This window comes from Suricata suricatta, chromosome 8 (genome assembly GCF_006229205.1).
Source record: "Suricata suricatta isolate VVHF042 chromosome 8, meerkat_22Aug2017_6uvM2_HiC, whole genome shotgun sequence".
NCBI classification, from domain to species: domain Eukaryota; kingdom Metazoa; phylum Chordata; class Mammalia; order Carnivora; family Herpestidae; genus Suricata; species Suricata suricatta.
In genome coordinates, this window is record NC_043707.1 from 51,135,355 (window position 1) to 51,157,025 (window position 21,671).

A 21,671-nucleotide genomic window follows, 5' to 3' on the forward strand; every position below is an offset into this window, starting at 1 on the left:
CACAGCGCCACTCAGGAGGCCAGGCCACTGCTGCCTCCCGCGCCCCAGGTCATGGTCAAGAGTATATCCAGCTGTCCTCCCATTCAAAAGCCAGGGAAGCAGAGATTAAAAACACCGCTCGACGGTACCAAGTGTTTCCTGTTCTTCCCTGAAGCCATTTGCCCGTGTGTCCGGCCCCAGTGGCCCTGTCTCTCCTCCCTCACACCAGCATGAGCATGGGGCACGGGAAAGGCCCACCACAGGTTAAGCAAATGACATAATGAAGGTCATCCCACCTTTCTTGAGGTCCAGCCGGCCACGTCTTTATTACGAGCTACAGAGAAGGAGATAGAGATGCAGAGAGATTGATCGACTCACCCCTGTTGAAGAAGAGCTTGAACTGTCATGAGACCCCCAGTCTGACACACTGCACACTGCCCCACAAGGCCCAGCATGCTGTGGAAACTTCATGAATTTGCAATATCTTGTCTGGACCAGCTCTGCTCCTAGCTCACTCCTGCTGACCTCCTGATACCCCTTGGGACAGCCATGCCTGTGCACAGTGTCGGGCTGGAACCCTCTGGGGTCAACATCACCAATGGGACCATTGTAGCACTCTGCTGCACATCACCAGGGACCCAGCCTGGCCCGGCAGATGACACTCCTACACAGTGAGCGTGAGAAGTCAGGCTCAGCCATCCCTCCTGTTGGAAGGTGTCCCTCAAAGCGAAAACCCAAAGCTCCCTTAACACGGTCATTTCATGTGTACTCGCAAGATTGAGATCATTCTAACAACATTCAAGTGCACGCTATCAGGAATGCTGCCCCAGATCACACAGAACGTTAGAACTGCTTGCCATGGGTGCGGGCCAAGAATTGCAAAAAGCTTTTAGAAAAACCATGATAAGATTTCATCACTGGCTAACTAGCACCAGGCAGGGACAACTCCCCTTAACCTAGATTCTTTTTTTTTTTTACATTTATTATTATTTTGTGCATCAAAGGACACACAGGGGCAAAGAAGAAAGAGAGAGAATCAAAGGAAGCAGAGTGATAAATGCAACTTATGAGATGGGAAAAAACATTTGCAAATCAAATATTTGATAAGAGGTTAATATCCAGAACATATTTCCTAAAATTCAACAACACCCACACAAAACAAGCAACCCAATTACCAAAAGGGCAAAGGACTTATATAGACATTTCTTAAAAAAAGATATACTAGGGGCGCCTGGGTGTCTCAGTTGGTTGAACGTCTAACTCTTGATTTTGGCTCAGGTCAAATCTCATGGTTTGTGAGTTTGAGCCCCATGTTGGGCTCTGTGCTGATGTGCAGAACCTGGTTGGGATTCTCTCTCTTTCTTCTTTGCCCCTCTCCTGTTCCCTCTCTCTCTCTCTCAAAACAAATAAACATTTAAAAAATGTTTTTAAAATGTACAGTAACCAAAAAGCGTATGAAAAGATGTTCAACATCACAAATCGTTAGGAATGCAGATGTAACCATGGTGAGGTATCAGCTCACACTCGTTAGGATGGCTGCTATCAGAAATACAGGAAATTTTAAAGAACAGAAAAGAATAAATGTTGGCAGTGATGTGGAGAAATTGGGACTGTTATATATTTCTAGAGAGAACATGAAATGGTGCAGCCACTGTGGACAACAGTGCAGCAGTTCCTCAAAAAATTAAACAGAATTACCATATGATCCAGCAATTCTATTTTTGGATATACCCAGAAGCATTGAAAGTAAAATCTCAAAAGGAGTATGTGTACGCCCATATTGATGGGAGCATTACGCAAGAGCCAAAAGGTGAAAGTAACCTGAACCTCCATCCATAGATGGATGCATGGATAAACACAGTGTGGTGTACACATAGGAGGGAATATTACTCAGCCTTAAAAAGGAAGGGAATTCTGACATATGCTACAATACAAATGAATCTTAAGAACATTATATGAGGTGGGGCACCTGGTGGCTCAGTCAGTTAAGTGGCCGACTCTTGATATAGGCTCAGGTCATGATCTCAAGGTCATGAGATCCAGCCTGGTGCTGGGCTCCATGCTGAGCGTGAAGTCTGCTTGGGATTCATTCTCTCTCTCTCTCTCTCTCTCTCCCACCTCCCCACCTGCATGCTCACTCTTTCTCAAAATAAATAAACATTAAAAAAATAAAATAAAATAATATATACTTGTAAATAAAAAGAAATACACTCTTGTGAATCAAACATAAAGTGTAATATTCATCTCTTTAAAACTCACCATATGAGGGGCGCCTGCATGCCTCAGTTGGTTAAGTGACTGACTTTGGCTCAGGTCATGATTTCTCAGTTCATGAGTTCGAGTCCTGCATCGGGCTCTGTGCTGACAGCTCAGAGCCTGGAGCCTGTTTCAGATTTTGCGTCTCCCCCTCTCTCTCTCTGCCCCTCCCTCGCTCACGATCTGTCTCCCTCTCTCTCTTCTTCAAAAATAAACATTAAAACTTACCATGTGAGAGATGGATGACTTTACCTATTGACCATCCTCTCTTTGACCATCTGGAAAACTAGCCCCTTCCCGGCATGGCTCCACAAGGCCCTGCATCCTTGTAGAAAGGGATGGATGTGGGGTCTGAATCACAGGGTTTCCAGAACCGGCCCTCAGCCCCTGCGGTCTGCCGTGTGCCAGGTGCCCCAGCTTTGCCCTTTGTTTTGTGATCGCCAACCTCACAGTCCTCATGGGTAAACACCTCCCACCTCGTAGGGTTGTTGTGACGATCAGGGAGGCCAGGCGATGTGCCTGGGAGATGGCAGGCACTCAGCCAATGCCAGCTCTTGTTATTATTCCCTTCTCCTCTCACATCACCAAAAGTATTCGGAGTCGGCAGTGTTACCCATATTTTACGAAGAAGAGAAATGGAGTTTAAAGGGATTAAGTCGCTCACCCAGCTCCCGGGTCAGCGCACGGTGTTGCCAGGGTTTTAACCCAGGACCACTTTGATTCCAAACCCGGTGAGCTTTTACTCCATCCTGCTTGGGCCTCGTTTAATAGGCAAGAAACTTACAGCTCAGCGACACCGGCAAGGGGACGAGCTCAGACACCCACAGGCCAGGCAGGTGATGCAGAAGAGTCTGGGAGATGGTGTAAGAAAATCACCTGCCGGAAATTCTACCAAATAAGATCTGTGTTTACCACACTGCAGGTTAGGCATGTAACATAATGGGAGCCCGTAGGATACAGAATATTGTTTCAAATTCTAATGTTTAAAGTAAATATCAAAACACTCAATGAACTTCATTTCCTTCCAAAAACTTTTATAAGCACTATGCATGCTAACAGTGTGCAGGCCAAAGTATTTGCAGGTCCAATGGAAGCCCCAGAGGCGGGCAGAGGCCGCCGGAGGAGCTGGCTCAGGTACGCCTCATTGAGTAGCCACCACAACCACCAGTCCGTGCCACTATGGGATCCCTATATTGCTAGGGATACCAGAACTTTCTTTGTTCCAAGAGATATAGAATATGCTGCTTTGGGAGGAAATATGTCAATTGTTAAATAAGGGTGATGCTTTATTTTTACATCATGCAAACAGAGGAAGACAGGTCTGTAAGTCAGCCCCCTCTGTGTTGGTCTCTAGTATGAGCCAGTGTTTTCTCCAGCCTGGACCAGCCCAGAGCTGGTGCAGGAGGCACAGAGGAGAGGGTGGACCAAGGGAGGGAAGTGCAGGATGCCCGATGCTGACAGTCTCAGCCTAAAGGGATAGGTCTACAAAAAAATCTTTGTAGATCTCACTTATTTTCAGCGTTGACATTCTCTTCTGTCAGATCTTTGCTCGAAGCTATGCCCAAAGATTCTTCTGCAAGCCGTCCTCCTCAACGGGAAGGCTGCACAACAGTCAGCCACAGCAATTAAAGAGGAATGTTCCCCTCTGAGGTGAATGTGTGTTAAAAATATCAAATATTAATCACTGGCAGCATTAATTTATAATCGCACTTGTCTCTCTCTCAACTTCCATGCCAACATCTGGCCCGATGGCTTTGAAACTGACACTCGCTCCATCGTGGGAATTATAAATAGCCTGAGTTAAAATCTTCACCTTGAACTGAACAGACTGGCCCCATGGGGTAGTTTGCAGGATGGAAGGGGCTGCAGTGTGCAGTGAAGTCCTGGGTGGTGTTTAGATTTTTTTTTAAGACAGCAAGCATGGATTGGGAGGCAGAGTGGTGCAGGTGCATGGGCAAAGTCGGAGGGGGGCGGCCCTGGCCTGCTTCCTCCCAGTTCAGGGGGACATGTTGTTCTCACTCCCACTTGGCCCACTTCATGATTTCTCAGAAGCAAGAGTGGGTGCAGCTGTTTCTTTCCACCCCCAGTTCTCGGTCCAGTTTCCATACTTGCACTTGAAGGACTGATCGGTGCAGACACCACCTTCTATTGAAGAAGGGAAGCAACTGCTTTACATAAACAGAAGAGAAATTCATTCCAGCCGACAGCCACTTTCCATCCTCAAGCTTATGCCGTAATCACAGCTGTGTGTCCGCTACATGCTGGGCCCAGGGCTGACACCATCTCATCCTGTCCCCACAGCATCCCTGTAAAGTAAGTTCTAGTGGGAACAGTGTTCTCTCCAGGAGGAAACTGAGGTTAGAGAAGCTGGTTCCCTGAGGTCATTCAGTTAGCAAGTGGTGGGCAGAGTCTAAGAAGAGTGAGTTACTGGAGTCTCATTGCTTAATCCCTTTCCAAGCATTCTTGAGCTACAAAAAGTCCAACAGTTCCCATCCAGAGGCTCTGGGATGAGGCACAGGATGTTGGGTACCTACCAGAGGAGGGCCACCACCACAGAAAGTACTCTTCCTGACAACCCTATGAGGCATCGAGAATTATTGTCCCCACACACCACGTATGGAAAACAGACCCTGGGAGCTGCCTGACCCCTCAGGGAGCTAGCTGAGCTGAGAAACTGCAGCTCTGACCCTGGTGCTACCAGGAAAAATTAGACCACCCGACAGAAGGGCAGGGAGAGGACAAAGCACCTCGTGGAGTGGAGAAGGCAGCTGGGAGACGGGGAGGGTGGTGTCTGGGAAGGAGGGCAGGAGATGCTGGGGGCCAGCTGCCCAAGGGCTCAGGGCATCTCCGGGGCAAGCCAGCAAAGCCCCCGCTGGCCCACACGCTTTGCCATCAGGCTGTCTCCACATGTCTCCGCCAACCCAGGTCTCCTAGGAGGGCACAGGCTGCCCAGGGCCGTGGTGACTGGAGGCATGCTTTCCAATGCACACCCAGGGCCCTAAGGACACGAAGAAAATGAATATCCTGAGAGCAGACCACTAATAGTGCACCACTTAGTCATTTCACAGCAATCCCTGGCTAGTTAGGAGCTGGGGGCCCATCTCATCCCCACAGAACCGCAGCAGGGAGCAAGAACCTTCTCTCCCTTCTTTCTCCAGCTGCCCGGCTGGGCCCACAGCTCCCCAGGGCTTAGTTTGCCCTGAGAACACTCCCGAGTCTTCCCTCAGACCCTGCCTCACGGACCCTGTCCTTTCTTGGACACTAACGAGACCAAAAGGGCACACCTGGCACAGTAAGCTTTCAAGCATTTGAGGGGCACACCTAGGAGCAAGTGTGCACTGTCTGCCCAGGGGGCTACTCACTAAAACACCCCCCCAGCAGGCTCTGGAGTAGGGGATCCCTAGCCGAGGGCCAGGCTCCATTTTTCTGCTGCCTGACTTCCTAACACTGCCTCCAGACACGGAGCATCCCATTTGGTGGGTCAGATCCCTGTCACTCCCTCTCCCTGCTGGGACCCAGCTAGGGACTGGGGAGCACACGCAAGACGGGTGTTGGGCTCCTGGCTGGGACCTCGGGGCATCACACGCGTCTGCTCACCTGCAGGGCTTTCTAGCATCCAGGTGTGGGCCCTGCTGTTGGCCTGGAAGTGAGCAGAAATTACAGCCCCCTGGCGGGGTCTAACCACTCTGATCCATTGTCACCCTGTCTTTGTATTCCTCTTTCTGCTTTGCCGCGCTGATGATACAGATCTCCACAGGGGCAATGGTGTCCCCTTTGAAACCTAATTCTGGAAGGATGCAGACACAGGCATAGCCACACACACCCCCTTTCCAGCCCCCTCCTGTCTTGCTAGTCCTTGTTTTCTGTTTCTGTTTTCAATTTTTTTAATGTTTGTTTATTTTTGAATGAGAAAGAGAGGTAGATCATGAGTGAAGGAGAGGCAGAGAGAGACAGAATCTGAAGCAGGCTCTGAGCTGTCAGCACAGAGCTCCATGCGAGGCTCAAACTCACAAACCATGAGATCATTACCTGAGCCAAAGTCTGACGCCCAACTAACTGAGCCAACCAGGGCCCCTCTAGTCGTTGAGATTGTACTCTAGGTTGACTTTTCCTAATGGAAACTAGCTTCTCCATTCCCCTGGAAAGACAGAACTTCATTATATGACTAATCGATTTCCTCCAAAGATTAGGGTGACGAGGGCAGGGTTTCCCTCAGGGAGGAGGTTCAGGCACTGCCTGCTGCTCCATGGCCAGAGAAGGGCTTTTTAAAGGGACCCTCAAATCCAAGTCTCCAGGACTCAGCATTCTGACATCTTCCTTTGGTGCTTATGTGCACAGTGGAGCTTGGGGACTGCAAGTTTATGGGGTTAAATGACATTTCCTAGTGCTTCCCGCTCCTGGGTCGCAGGGGTAGCCACCAGCCACAATGAGACCTGGCCAGTACCAGCACACACAGACTTCAGCAAGTTTAATTTGAAATGTTTAAAAATGTTTTATTTATTTTTGAGAGAGGGAGAGAGAGACAGCATGAGCAAGAGAGGGTCAGAGAGAGAGGGAGACAGAGAATCTGAAGACAGGCTCCAGGCTCTGAGCTAGCTGTCAGCACAGAGCCTGACACGGGGCTCAAACCCACGAACCATGAGATCATGACCTGAGCCGAAGACGGATGCTCAACTGACTGAGCCACCCAGGCGCCCCTGAGAGGTTTAATTTGACCCCAATTAGAGAAGAGCCAGGATGGAATTCAGAGCCCACTCTCCTTATGCTTTTTCTGGCAAAACGAAATTGAGTAGCACAGTATTAAGATCATAACCCATATTGAGCAAACATTCATTTTGCTTTAAAACAGTGACTCATGTGTTTAGTCAAGGTATTAAGAGGCACCACGATAAGATTTGCCTATCTATGTTCCCAAACAGAGTTGTTACTGAGCTCTGCCTCCCTACACGTGTGTCTCTGAACTGCATAATATTAACAGAACATGATCTGGACAAACTGTAGTTTCTTCCTACCACGTTCCAATTCTGGGAACTGAAGAACACCCAGGAGATGCCTCCAGGTAACCTTGGCGTGGTGAACCAGGTCCAAGGGGGGCAAGCACGGGGCAGGGCCAACTGTCCAAGAGGTTTTCAGCAATAAACAAAAGAGTGGGGCACCTGAGTGGCTCAGTCAGTTAAGCATCTGACTCTTGGTTTTGGCTCAGGTCATGATCGCATGGTTCATGGGTTCAGGCCTCGTGTCGGGCTCTGAGCTAACAGTGCGGAGACTACTTGGGATTCTCTCTCTCTCTCTCTCTCTCTTTCTCTCTCTCTGCCCTTCTCCCCTCAAAGATACATAAAAATAAACATAAACAAATAAACAAGAAAGTGAAAAGCACTCCCAATGTGCTTCTGTGTGCACAGCCTGTCCTAAGCACTTGGCATGCACTAACGCACCAACGCTAAAAAGCAGGTACTATTATTATTATTGCCATTTTACAGCTGGGGACACTGAGGTAGTTACTGAAGTTTAGTAACTTGCCCAAAGTCCCTAGCTAGTAAGTAGCCTGACCAGGATTCAAACTCGCACAGTTTGTGCTATGAGCCACTGTGCTGTACCACTTTTCAGGAAACATAAACAAGGTAACTTTGCTGCTAATTCCATGAGAAATACCAACAGAGCAAAATGCGAAATGACAAGAAAATGTCAAGCTGCCATTTAACATGTTTGTTTACTTAGTCTTCAGGGCTTAGTTTTGTGACAGAATTTCACAGGCTCCTCTACGCCTTGTCTCTGTCAGAACTGTGCCCACGGATTCTTACTCATCAGTGTTTCTCTCTGTTTAGACCTACTTAATCCTCCTCAAGAGTCTTTGGCCCCAAAGTAAAGATTCCCCTACTTTGTCCAGGAGCTTTCTCTTGCCTCAGACAAGGGGAGGTGCTGTGGACGCTCTGATCCCTTCTGAGGGCAGCACCCAGGCTCTATCTCCAAAGTGCACAAATATTTTTTTAAATTTTTAATGTTTACTTTCTTCTGAGAGAGACAACATGTGAGTGGGAAAGGGGCAGAGAGAAAGGGAGACACAGAATCTGAAGCAGGCTCCAGGCTCTGCACTGTCAGCACAGAGCCTGACACAGGGCTCAAACTCACGAACTGCTAGATTGTGACTTAAGCTGAAGTCAGTCACTTAACAAACTGAGCCACCCAGGCGCCCCCAAAGTGCACTAATATTTAAATGAAATCAATGTCCCTGTGAACCATGGGGCACCAAGGACTTCCAAGTAGGCAGAGGCAAAGATAAGAATCTTCGGGACAGAGGGCCATAAACCATGTCCCTCCTGTGACCTGAACCAAGTGTCTTCTTGAGGCCCAAGCCCCGCGCCCTCAGGTTCCTAGCCCGCTGCAGGCTCCCCAGGCCCTTTCTTTGTAAACTTTGAGAGGAAGGCCTCAGGAGAGAGGGGCCTCAGGAGAGCTGAGGGTGAAGCCCAATCTTTCCCCACCCTGAAAATGAATGTGAAAGAAAGCTCCTTCAAAACAGAGTCGGGAAGTCAAGAAGGGAGAGGTCTCATGAACATCCTGGAAGCTTGCATCGTCCAACAGGAAGAAGGAAGATTTCCTCAGCCCAGCAACAGCAAGCTGCCCGCCTGCAGCCAATGGGAAGCTGCCACCACTTTGAACTCCCATTTTCCTCCAATGAAATTTGTTTCAAATAAATGCCTCCAACTTTCCCCTTTCCTCTATAAAAGGACGCTGTCCTCCTGGGAGCTCTGGACTTGCCCCTGGCTCACCAAAGTGTGCTTGTCCAGAATTGCAATCCCTCTGCCATTCTGAACTCCATCCGTTTGCTATTGTTAAACTTCTAAGCCTGACACTAACTAAAAGTTGTTCTCCTGGCGACTCTGAACCTCTGGGCTTCCGAGGCTAGGAATGGCCCTGACCAGGATTAGAACAAGGAATGGGTCATATTTCAACCTTGTTCCTACCCAGGGTCAGCTTGTCCAGGGTACAGTTCTTTAAGAGGCACAAACATCCCTGGAACTGGCTAGGTGCCAGTTAACTCAGCTGCTACCTAGGAACTCCTCTGCTTCTTCCAATGTGGTCAGTGCCCAGCTGCAGTCAAATAAAAACACTCTTGGGGTGCCTGGGGGGCTCAGTCAGTTGAGCATCTGACTTTGGCTCAAGTCATGATCTCACGGTTCATGAGTTCGAGCCCCGCATCAGGCTCTGTGCTGACAGCTCAGAGCCTGGAGCCTGCTTCTGATTCTGTGTCTCCCTCTCTCCACCCTCCCTTGCTAGCTTTCTGCCTCTCTCTTTCTCTCTCAAAAATAAGTAAACATTAAAAAATTAAAAAAAAACTAAAACAACACTCGTTGCAGGGGACATCCTGCACATGTAGGGACTGAGGAAGAGCTAGAAGACCACGTCACTCCAGGGCCAGCTGAAACTCATTTCCAGATGCAGTCCCAGTGAACCGAAAGCCCCAACTGCACTGTGCACAGTGCAGCGCTTTTGTGCTGCAAACGAGGGATTTCTTTTATTATCCAAATTGTAAACAATTTCCTATACCATTCAGGAAGCCGGCCACTCATTACAAATGCTCACTCATTACAAATGCCGTATTTGGTACATGTTTCTCCTGGCCCACAAAATAAACCTTGAATGAACACTGAGGGACACGAAATCATTCCCCAGCCTAGAACATCCCAGTCCTGTTGTGCCCGAGACCCTGAGGACCTCCCAGGTGCCCGCACGCACCACACCTCGGAAGCTGAGCCCTGGTTCCACTGAACCCGGGCCATTGTGTCCAGCCGCGAGCTGCGCAGAGACGGAGCAGCCTGTCTCTCTTCAGCCTGCACACCGGCCATTCCCTGCCAACTGAAGTCGGAGAGTTTTCTTTTTTTCACTTTATGGATATTAATATTTATTTTTTTAAACAGTTTCTTTGTGAAATAATTCACACTCCATGCGAATTCATCCATTTAACACGTATAATTCCATATTCCTTTGGCTATTCACAGCTATACAGCCATCACCACAGCCTAATTTTAGAACGTTCTTGCCATCCCCAAAAGAAGCCCGGTACCACCAACAGTCACTCTCTGCTTTCCTACACTCAGCTCTAGGCAAGGACCAACCTACTTTCTGTCTTTAGAGATTTGCCCCTTGTGGGCATTTCATATAAGGAGGGTCACACAAGGTGTGGTCTTTTGTGTCTGGCCTCTTACACTTAGCACAGTATTTTCTTTAATATATATAATTTATTTTATATATTTATAAATTATAAATTATAATATATATATTTAACATATATATATATATTGGGGCGCCTGGGTAGTTCAGTCGGTTAGGCCTTGACTTTGGTTCAGGTCAAGATCTCACAAGCTCATGAATTCAAGCCCTGTGTCAGGCTCTGTGCTGACAGCTCAGACCCTGGAACCTGCTTTGGATTCTGTGTCTCCCTCTCTGTCTGCCCCTCCCCAATTCATGCTCTCTCTCCCTCTCTCTCTCTCTCTCTGTCTCTCTCTCAAAAATAAACATTAAAAGAATTTTTTAAATAATATATATTTTTAAGTTTATTTATTTATTTTTGTGAGAGAGAGAGTGAGCAGGGGTGGGGTGTAGAGAGATAAAGAGGGAGAATCCCAAGCAGGCTCCAAGCGGTCAGCGCAGAGCCTGACGCAGGGCTCAGATGCCCCAAACTGTGAGATCATGATGTGAGCTGAAATGAAGAGTCAGACGCTTAACTGAAGGAGCCACCAGGCTGCCCAGCACAGTATTTTCAAGGTCCATCCACGCTGTGGGTTCCTGGGCACAGTGGGCACAGCAACTTTTATTTCCAGTTGATGGAGGAAACTTGTTGGTGTAAAGACAGTTCCTCACTCTCCTTTCTCCTTCCCCACTGAAAAGGGTGGAAGAAATCCCTACAGAGAGCAGGCCCCGGGGCCACCTTGCACTTCCTTCCTTTTCCGGTGGGGTCTGTGTCTTTGGCACATTCCAGATGAATTCTTCCAGATTGACTCTTGGGCTGGTGCAAGACCAGACACAGGGCAAATTTTCAAATAGCAATTTCTCGAACCCAGGGCTTATCATTGTCAACGCTCTGAAAGAGCCAGAATCCCAAGTGTTACCCTTTGGGGTGGCTTGAGGCCTAGGCTCACTTACCCGCCACCCCCCCCCCATTCAAAGCCATCCTAGGTAAATCCATAGTCGAAATACAACCGTGGGTTTGCTGTGCAGACTCTGCTCTGAGGCAGGCTTCCCAGCCCTGAGCCTCCGCTCAGTTGACCTCCCTTTTTAGCTGAGGGAAGCTTCCAGCTTCCTCCGTTTGTCTCACTTCTGCGCAACGCCCCCTGGAGCCTGGTGGGCAGAAGTGCATAGGAGAGGCAGTGATCCACATGCCCTCGTGGGCTGGCCCAGGGGCCCCTAGCTGGAGTCCTATCCACTCTACTATCTCGAGTTCATCGTTACTCAGCGAGGAGTAGGGCTTAGCAGCAGATTTCCAGTGAATCCTCTAGCATTTCAGGCCCTTGGGAGAGCTCCATACAGATGCCGGCTCTGGCCTCTGCCCTCCATTCAGTCCGTGTCTGGCCCTTAGTCCCCATGAGGGAGACCCCCCATGCTGGCACACCTAGCTTCCCTCAGGCCCTCCCCTTGCTCAGGTCAGCTCCATCCCAGACTGGCGACACCTCCCCTGCCTCGTCCCCTTCCTCTGCCCTTCCTTCAACTACTCTTCTCCTAGACAGGAGGGTCCTTTTTCATCTTTGTAGAACGTCTATTTGTAGAACAGAAGTCAATGTAACTTGTATAATTCATAATTTTCACGCTCACAAGCAGACGACAGTTCTGCACTTTCCCACCGTTGCTTTGCCCTCGGAGGCCCATCCTGGTTCCCCACGGCTGCCATGGACTCTGTGTATGGCTCTCCCAATCTCCAGGGCCTCCAAAGCCCTCCCCTTGGTGAGGGAGAATCTGCAAAGGGACAGTGGGGTGAGCACTGGGGTGTGGGGAGTCTGGGGGGAGAGGCAGCTATAGGACCCCATGCCCCAGGGGCCCCTGAGAGCCTCACCAGCCTGCCTCCTGCTAGGAAGTGCTGCTGCTGCTTTTCATTCATTCACTCATTCATTAATCCATTCATTCATTCAGTAAATGTCTGTAGAGCACAGCTCTATGCCAGGCACAAGACACAGGAGAAAACCACGTCTCTGTCTTCCAACAGCTCATAGTCCTTTGTTTGCCATACAATAAAGGGACCCCTTAGCTAATAGACTGGTCATTAATTAATTAGTTAATTGACCGAGGTTCCACTTCAGGTGGCCAGAAACGTCTCAATCCCCTGTGGGTCCTCCCTTCAGATCTGCCAAGGTGTTCCGCCATCCTCCCCATCCATAGCATGGATCCAGGTTCGGGTCTTGAAAGCCAGCCATGTCGTCAGGTCCAGGGTCTCCACCCTGATTTGTAGGAGGGGTCTGGCCCAGGCAGGCCCACCCCCCACTTCCTCCCCCATCTCCCTTCTGCCTTCAGTGACAGAGGACAGTGCAGGGGCAGGAGGGCACTGCCTTGTGTAATTTGGATCTGGAGAGGGGCTCACAGGAGGCAGGTAGCCCACCAAAGTCCTTTGCCAAGTACTCAGTACCCCTGGTACTTGGACTTGGTATACCTGGTACTGGGCTTGGTTGGTGATGAGAAAACCCTGGCCCCCATATCTGGAAGCCAGCTGTGTCACAGAGCAGCCTCTGGCCCGGGTAAATACAGGTATCTGTGGCCGACAGGCTGTGAGGGAGGTGCAGGCACCTGGCAGTGAGCTGGGCCCGGAACCCCCCTCCTGCCCTCCCACCCCACACCCTCAGGCTGGGTCCTTCTCAGTCCCTGGGCCTCATGTCCCAAGGATGCAGTCTGAACACAGGAGGGGAGCCCAGGTTCTGGGAAGTGAGGCCACTGAGAGACAGGCTGGGGGGGGGTGTCTGTCCCCAGGCGAGGCCTCCATCCTCTGGCTATGCAGCTACTCTGACCCCGCCCCCCACTACTCAACCCTAGGACACAAGCAGGACTCAGGCACTGCCCTTCCTTTCCTCTCGGGTGGAGGCTGGCCTAGGCATGGCCCCCTAAAAGCAGGTGCCAACTCGATGCCTGAAGTGTGTTTTTGTGTTGATGGATGCGGCGGGATGGGAGGTGCATTTGAGTGGTTCTTGAAGGAGATGTTGAAGTCACCAGACACCAGGAGAGGAGCAGAACATTTCCCATAGAAGAAGAGCCTGGGCAAAGACACATGTGACATCTTTCACACACTGCAGGCAGTCCTGAAGCCGGGAAGCCAGGTGAGGAGCATGGGAGAGGCATAGAAAGGGTAGGCAGGGGTTTTTGGCTCCCTGCCAAGATTTGGGCTTTCTCTTTTGGGGCTGAGAAGGGGGCTGGGAAGGGCTGTCAGGGAGCGCAACCCAGGTAAAGGTGCTGCCCAGAAAGATGACTGGTAGACATGCCAGGGTGGATTTTAAGGAGAAAACTTGGAGGCACAGAGAATAGCTTGGAAGAAGTTACCACAGGCCATGCTGGGAAAGATGATTGCTTAGACTTGACCATGGCTGCAGGGAGAAAAGACAGTAGAAGAGAGAAAAAGTCTGACTGCGCTTGAGATTCTGAATTCGATCTTGGGGGTGATGGAAGCACTAACCCAGGTGACAAGCTGAAAAAGTGGAGATTCAGTGAGTGAGGCAATGCCTCCAGTTCTGTGTTCTGGAGCACAGGTTGGGGGAAGGACCATCCCATCATCCTAGTCTGGCCCTACCCACCTCCATGTTCCCATTCCTGGAGGAGCTGGGAGAGATGTCTCACCGAAGGCGACAGCAGCTTCTAAGAAAGTGGTGTCTAGGTGGGACGGGACCCATAGGGACAATTAAGTATTTTCCTTGTGCTTCGTAGGGTGCCAGATTTCTTTCCACAAGTGGAAGAATTCTCCGTCTAAGCCACTGGTTGAATCTAATACTTGGGACATCTGGGAACCTGCTTTGAGACAGGTGCATCTTTGACCCTTCCATGCCATTCCCATATTGGCCACTAGATGGCACTAGACTCCACTCTTCGGGGAGGAAAGGTCCGGGGACTAAGGGGATGTAAGATTTTAATTGAAAGGGACCAGAATCCTTAAAGGGTGTCCATTTCATCTAAACCTGATCTAATTTAATCCTTCTAGAATACATCTTTATTATGGATATATTATTCTTATAAGTAGATTGTTTTTATAATTTTGAAGAATATATTCTCAAATGTAAAGAATTCTCACAAATACACTTTTCTTACCCCCTCCAACCCTCTCCTTTCTGCTCTTCAGTCTTTAGGGGGGGAAAAGCGGCAGGGAACTGGGACAGTTCAGCATTCTGCTATAAAAAATGAGAATTGTTCCAGTTCGATTAACCGGGGTCAGCAGACTGGTCAGAGATGGGGCTGGGGGGGCGGCGGGGGGGAACGCCGCATCACCGCTGTGCTGAGGCACTTGGCTGGCACCTTCTCCAGGGTGGCTCTGCCTGCAGAGGGCGCGGCAGGATCGGGAAGGGCCCGGGACACCAGCATGACCCAGCAGCAGCGATGGGCGGTATTTGGGGACCCACAGGAAAAGGATGGGCAGATTGGGACCCTGGAGGTGGAAAGGAGCTCTATGTCCCATAGCTGAGCCTTGTCCTGGGCCTGGGCAAAAGATTCACAGGCTGCAAGGAGCAAAAGTCAGCAAGATCTGTCAAAGGAGCTGAAAACAACACCCACCCCTAAGTGGGGCCCAGGCCTGGCCTGAGTGGGTCCTGCTGTAAAGCCTGTCCTGAGCACCCCTGAGCAAGGCTCTCACAGGTCAAGGGCCAACGAGGGAGGGTGGGAGCCTCCAGGGCCTCAGGAACTACAATGCATTTGGAGGCTTCTGAGAAACACAGGATACAATGTACTTTAATTTTACATTTTGCATTTTTCTAGGTGAGGACTTGAGGGGAGGAGGGGCCGTGGAGACAGCAGTCTGGCACTTAAGAGATGCTCCCAGCCCCTGGGTTCAGACATAGCCTCAGGACCATCCTGATACGGACTTCTTCACCCCACACATGCTGATCTGGTGACATCAAGAACTGGACACCAAGCAAAAGGGACTAAGTTGCAGAAACGGGACTTTCAAATCATCCAGATCTCGCCAATGGAGCCCCTACCCAGACGCCCCTTTCCTGCCTCCAGCCCAGCAATGCACCTGAGTCACAGACCTGAGCGGCGCTTCCCCTGCCCAGAGCACACTGCCTATCACCGTTCAAAGAAACTCCAAGTCTACGTCCTCAAAAAAAAAATTGCCCTGGATGGTAGGGGGACAGCAATGGCATCCCCGCCCCCCCCCCCAGGCAAAGGCCCGGTCCTGCCCCCCTCCTAGCCCCACGTCCCTGTCACCGCCACAGCAAGAACACGACAGCCATTTGCCTCATGTCATGGTTTTATTCTGCAGGGCACAGGTCAGCGCATGCAGCTTCTGGCGTCACCGCTGTCCTGGGTGAGCCTCGAACAGGGTCCAGATATGAGGACCTTAGAGTGGCTGCGTTTTAGATGACAATGGAGGCCAGGGACACAGCTCCCAGAAAAACAGCTTTGAACTTCAGGAAGATGCCTTATCTGGGTGTGGTGCCTGTGCAGCCCAGGCCCTTGGTGGTAGTTGCACCCACCCCTGTATCCAAAATCCGTGTCGCTGCCTGCTGCCTCCCTTCCGGCCTTACGCCCCTGCCTCCAGCTGAGCAGCAGCCCTTGGTCCTCAAGGTCACAGACATGCTCCCAGGGGCTGATCTTTGGAAAGGAGCTGGAGGTCACTCCCAAATTGCCTCCTAAAATGTCAATGGCTAATTAGATTAAACTGCCGCCGCTTGCATTTTAGAGAGAGGTAGTAGCAACTGGGGGCTTTCCTGCTTAACTGGTAAGGGGTGCTGGGCGGGGTTTGGGAGGCCATGCAGCTCTGGTTTGGCAGCTCCCCTCACCTGCCATGAGGTTATTGCCCACTGCGTGCCCGGAAGGACTGACCTTGGGCCCGTGGCTCAAAACTGAGGAGTTAGTCAGTCAAGGGGAGATGAACAACTCCCAGGTTGACACTCCCAGGCCTCACAGAAAGGGCCTGAGGCTCAGGCCCGGATCTATGACTCAGAGCAGCGCACTAAGGGGCTGTGCTGGGCAGGGCAAGTTCCGACAGAAGAGCACATGCAGGGAGGGGGACAGGTGGGCCCTGGAAGGAGGACAAGTCACTTCCAAGGAGCAGACAGGTGAACAAGGCAGGAGCTAAGGGAAACAAGACCCTTCTTGCTACGTACAACCCCTCGGGCTGCCGCTGGGACACAGCCCTAGGCCGGGACACCCCAGGCCAGCCTGCCAGACCCCGGGTGTGTGTCAGCATGAATACACAGACGTGTGCCGGGGAGGAGGTATGGGGGAGGCAGTCTGGGGACTGGGACAGGGCGGCGGGGGAGCTGGGCCACATGGCAGAAATCAAAATCCATAAGAGACCACCGCAGGCTGTGTTCATGCAGAGGTGTGGCCACAGCAGATGGGCTCCTAGAAGGTGATGCTCTTCAAGTCCATGGAGCAGCGGTACCTGCCGTCCGGGCACCTAGCGCACAGTAGGTTGGGCAGGCAAGGGCAGGTGTGGTGCTGGCGTTTTCTGAAGAAGGGGACCTGGAGAAAGAGGAGAAAAAGGATGTCACCTTCACCGTAAGGGATGTGGGCCAGAAGCCCCTCCCAGCTCTGGTGAGTGTCTCATTCCTCCACAGAGGAAATCGAGGCATAGAGAGGCTGAGCAGCATGCCAAGATCACATGGCTAATTTGTGGAGGAGGCCGGATTTGAACCCAGACCCTCCGGCTCTCGAGACCATTTAATTGGCCACCGCACTGTGCTATCCACTCCAACCTTAAAATTCCGCAAACACTAACAGTTCCCAGCCAGCTCCCCTCTCGGACCCAATAGCCACGTGAATGTGTGCACGCACAGTTATTGACTGGATAGCACTTCAAGCTCCTTCATCAGGAGCTTGATGCTAGCAGGTGCCAGGGATGCAGGTGCGGACAAGACAGACCCGGTCTGTGCCCTGTGACTCTCGCCAGAGGCTAGACCACTGAGGTTTCCTCAAGGGAGGGTGAATAGGAACGGTTACGACCATAGACAGTGTCAGACTGGCCAGGGCTCAAGTCCCAGGACTGCCACTTCCCAGCTGTGTGACAACTGGTGAGTCCTTTAATCTCTGTGTTAAAAAATGGGTATTACCATCCTCAAAATGGGTTCATAGTAGTATCTACCAGAGATGGTTGTAAAGAAGGTTTAAACTATGTATTTGCAAAAACAGGAAGTCTGAAAAGTGGCACGTGGTTCATTGTCACTGAGGTCCCCTTTGGGAATGTAGGTCTGCAGCTGAACCAGCTGACACGCCCCAAGGCGGCAAGGACTGCCACGCTGTGCCCTTGACTCGGCTGCACCTCCCTATCCCCCAAGCAGCTACAGCTGGGGGGAGGGACTACAGGAGGATGCTCTGACCCCAGAAGAAATCAGGGCTCCTGAGTGTAGACCTACCCTCCCCCCACCCAAGGAGCACAGAGGACTCTTGAACCACAGAAAGCCCGGGGAAGGTGGCAGACACATGGGTCCCCGTGCATACCTGCGGCTGCTCCCGTACCTGGAAGCAAAAGACCTCATTCAGAAGCAAAGACCTCATGACCCTTTGAAAGCCCCTGGGCTGGGAGCTGCCTGTCAGTGGACAGGGAGCAGAGCAGTCAGGTGTGTGGGGCCCCAAAGAGTGAGCGCCTCCTGAAAGCATATGCGCTGGGCCCAGGGCCTGCCTCACCCTAACCAGGCCTTGGATGGAAGGCCCTTTTTGGATGTTCTTGATGAAAGGGTCCTAGGGGCAGAGGCCATTCAGGACCCTTTGAGAATCTGAATTTATATTCAGATCTGAAAGAAACTTCAGGGGTAATCTCTCTACGCCCCTTGTATACATGAGGTGACAGAGGCCCAGAGCCGTCATGCTAATTGCCCGAGACCACACATCACAGATGAGCAGCTGGTGATCCGGTCCACAGGTCTAACAGGCTGTGTAAATAGTGCCCCCCACTGTACCCCAGGCTTTCTCGAAAAAGCAAGGAGGCAGTGCCCAACATCCATGAGGTGTTAGTCGAGTCAAAGTCTGAAAATCGGTGTCCGGTCCCAGCCGTGTCGTTGGATCATGTCCTGAGCAAGTCCATGCGGTACCTTATGGCTGCCCGGGTGACACTCCTCTCCTGCCCGCCCCAGCGGGGTGCACATCCGGAGCCCACGCAGCCACAGGCTGACGGCACAGCAGGTGCCCGCCCCACACTGCACATCCCGCTCACAGGCCTGTGATGGGAGACAGAGGGGTCGTTAGTGCCCATTAGTGCCATTCAAGAGAAACCAGAAGGAAGAGGTACCTCCGGAAACCCCGATGGCCAGGAGGGGCTGCAGCAGTGCCCCTCACCTCAGCCTCATACCTTGGGCAGCACATTCTCGCTCTTGCTCTGCTCACAACAGAATGCTTAGGGCTCTGCAGGACAGCACAACTACATCTGAGGACCCCTCCAAGCTCTGTTGAGGCCGCCAGTAGGGGGGCAACCCTCCTGACAAATCTAGAGGTTAGGAGACACAACTCTTGCAGCACTGGGGAATGCTCAAGGGACACTTGTGACATCAGATTAATTTGAATTCCCAGAGGTGGGAGGGGCATAGCCCACGCCCCTAGGTGGTCAGTGCTGTTTCGTTGGACCAGACTCTCCAACCATGACCCCACCCCGGGGGTTGCTGCTGGCCCCATCTTGGCCCTCACCAGAGTCCCAGCCTCAACTGACAGTCCAGCACCCCCAGAGAACCGGTGTCTCCCCCTGGCCTCCTTGACCCCCAGGTAGGGATGGACCCCTCTGGGTTGGGCTGGGCAGCCTTGCCTGGTTTCTGGAAGTTGCCATTTGAAATGAAGGCCACACAAGCCTGCTTTACACAAAATCAACCTCTGAGCTGCTCCAGACTCAAGTGGAGCCACGATGGAGAAGCTCCCAATCTTTCCACTTGCAGAGAAGCTTTGTGGCTTATCCGGGCTGACACTCCTGGCTCGGTTTTTATTCACTTTTCTTCTCCAACAGAAGGCCATGGAGTGTGCTCTGGTTGCCTGCCTGGGACCTGGCAGGAACTGCCCAGCCTGCTTGCTCAGCCCTAGGAGGGAAAGTGGGGGTGCAGGGTCTGCTTGTCACCCAGAAGAGGCGCAGGAGGCAGTCTCCTGGCCATGCAGGTCTCCAGCCCAGTGAGGGCATATCTCACACACCGACCAGCCCCTCAAAGCCCAGGGTTAAGGCCAAGCAGACTCCAACTGACTCTTCTCCCACAGAGGTGGGGCGTCGTTGACCTGCTCTGGCAGGAGGAACCATCCAAGCCTGAATTCAGGTTGGTCACTGTGCAGGGAGCAGGTCTTTGTGATGATGTCTTCCCAGTCCCTTCCCAGGAGTCCGCCTCCGACAGCAGCCAGGCATGGATAATGGAGGGAGGTCCTGACCCCTCGAGGTCCCACACTCTCCTGGGCATGTCTGCCATGCATCTCCTTCCACCCCAGATTTCTCTCTCACTGTGTTTTTCAAAGGGTCCCCCTGCAGGATTTGCTAGATAGGAATTTTCCCATCGCCACTCGGCCACATGTTAGAGCTCACACAGCGAGGTGACCTGGGCATCAGGGTCAACCCTCAGCTCCCCTCCCCCTCGGTGGCTTCCCTCCTTTGTTCTCAGCCTCCCCGGTGGTCAAGCTACACTATAGGAGGATCCAGAAGCTGACATTCATTAAGTATAATTTTGCCCTAACAATGTTATTCACGCTCTGGCTCGCAAAAGCATTGACTTGCTTTTAATACGTGTTCGTCCTTGAAACTCAGTCTTTTTCCTTTAAAAAAGGAGAAGAAAGAAGTTTTCCTTCTCTGAACATTAAATCTAATACGATTCTAGGAATTGTTTGGCATTTTTCTATATTTCCATTCTCTGTGTAAAAACGTTTAGTAAAACGTTGAGGGACTATGGAAAAAAATAAATTTCCCTCTTTTTTTTCCTCTGGCAGCTTTTTTAAAAAAAAATTGTTTTCTAATGTCGTATTTATTTTTGAGAGAGAGAGAGAGACAGCGTGAGCAGGGGAAAGTCAAAGAGAGAGACACAGAATCTGAAGACAGGCTCCAGGCTCTGAGCTAGCTGTCAGCACAGAGCCTGACACAGGGCTCGAACCCACGAACCAAGGTTGCTAAACCGACTGAGCCACCCAGGTGCCCCCTCTTCTGGCAGCTTTTATCTGGAAAGCGCTCAGGTAAAGTATTACTATCTGTTTTAGTCAGAACGGTCCCACCACCATAAAACATTTGAGGGTGGTTTGGGTTAAAGCCAAAATGCTACGAGAGAACCAGAATCCGAGTGTTTTGAATTCAAAGACAGGCAGCTTCTGTGTGTGGCAAACCTTCCCTGGGAGCCTAGATTTCTACTTGTTATCGGATGCTTGCTTTTAGGTGCACCCGGCCAAGTGTTCTTATCAGAACCGGGCATGGCTAAAACACATAAATAATAAAGGAAGGAAAGAATTTCAAGGCATCCTTGCTTAAGAGTCGAAAAAGCAGAGGTTAAACATCCCCAATTAAAGTTAAGAAGGTCGCCGCGTTTTAATTCAGTCAACATGCTGTGTAAATTAAACTTGACATGTGGACCAGATTCACACAAAAACCAAAATTTACACAAAAGATAAATCAGGGGGTGCTAATCAACTCTATAGAGGAATTCCTTCTTACACAATCGGAATCTTCGTGTTACCAAAAGTCTAAACGTCAAAATGTTTGATGTTCTCCCAATGCAGCTGAAAATTAGATTTGATTCACCCACAGCGGCTCAGAAGTAGCTCCCGTCTAGCAGAGTGAGGTCTAATAATCTGAAAATTGTGTGGAACCAAGCGCCTCTCTAAAATGCCTGCTGACGGCTGGCTCCACGGTTTTTGGGGTTTGGCCCCTGCACGGTCGCTGGTTCCCGTCCCGTGCAGACCCTGACAGCCCCACCAAGCCCAGGGCGCAGAGGAAGTTGGAGGACTTACCCCGGTGATCACGGCACAGTCCGACACAGTCACCAGAAGGAACATGACTGAGACTCGCATGGCCCCTTTCATGGTCACTTGGGGTGAAGGCACAGCGCCTCCCGCTCCACTGCCTCTCCCTTGCTCCCTCTCAGCCTCGCTGACCGGCCCCCTCCCTCCTCCCAGATTTATATGGTCCGATCCAGGCTGCCTGTGGGTGCCTGTCTCTGCTCTTCCCTTCCTTGTCACCAGTGCTATTCAGATGATCTCAGGGACGAACGTGAGACCTGAGTTCCTGATGACATCAAATCACCATCAAAACCAATAAAAATGAACACGTTGGGACGCCGACAGCGGCTCTGTAGATAGAGATGCAGTCA

The 21,671-nt window shown here is 51.1% G+C and overlaps 1 protein-coding gene and 1 long non-coding RNA gene across 2 annotated transcripts; both read right to left on the minus strand.

Annotated features, from left to right (window-relative positions):
* Nucleotides 1–54: 54 nt before the first annotated feature.
* LOC115298765 lies at nucleotides 55–2,598 on the minus strand. Its single transcript, XR_003911851.1, has 3 exons — nucleotides 2,464–2,598; nucleotides 276–313; nucleotides 55–71 (listed from the first exon to the last, which is right to left on the minus strand). It is a non-coding gene; the product is annotated as an uncharacterized LOC115298765 (long non-coding RNA).
* A 14,166-nt stretch (nucleotides 2,599–16,764) lies between these two features.
* PROK1 (prokineticin 1) lies at nucleotides 16,765–21,384 on the minus strand. The gene is made up of 3 exons (XM_029949755.1): nucleotides 21,313–21,384; nucleotides 18,450–18,575; nucleotides 16,765–16,884 (listed from the first exon to the last, which is right to left on the minus strand). Exons 1-3 carry the CDS (start codon nucleotides 21,382–21,384, stop codon nucleotides 16,765–16,767), a joined length of 318 nt encoding a protein of 105 aa, XP_029805615.1.
* Nucleotides 21,385–21,671: the final 287 nt, after the last annotated feature.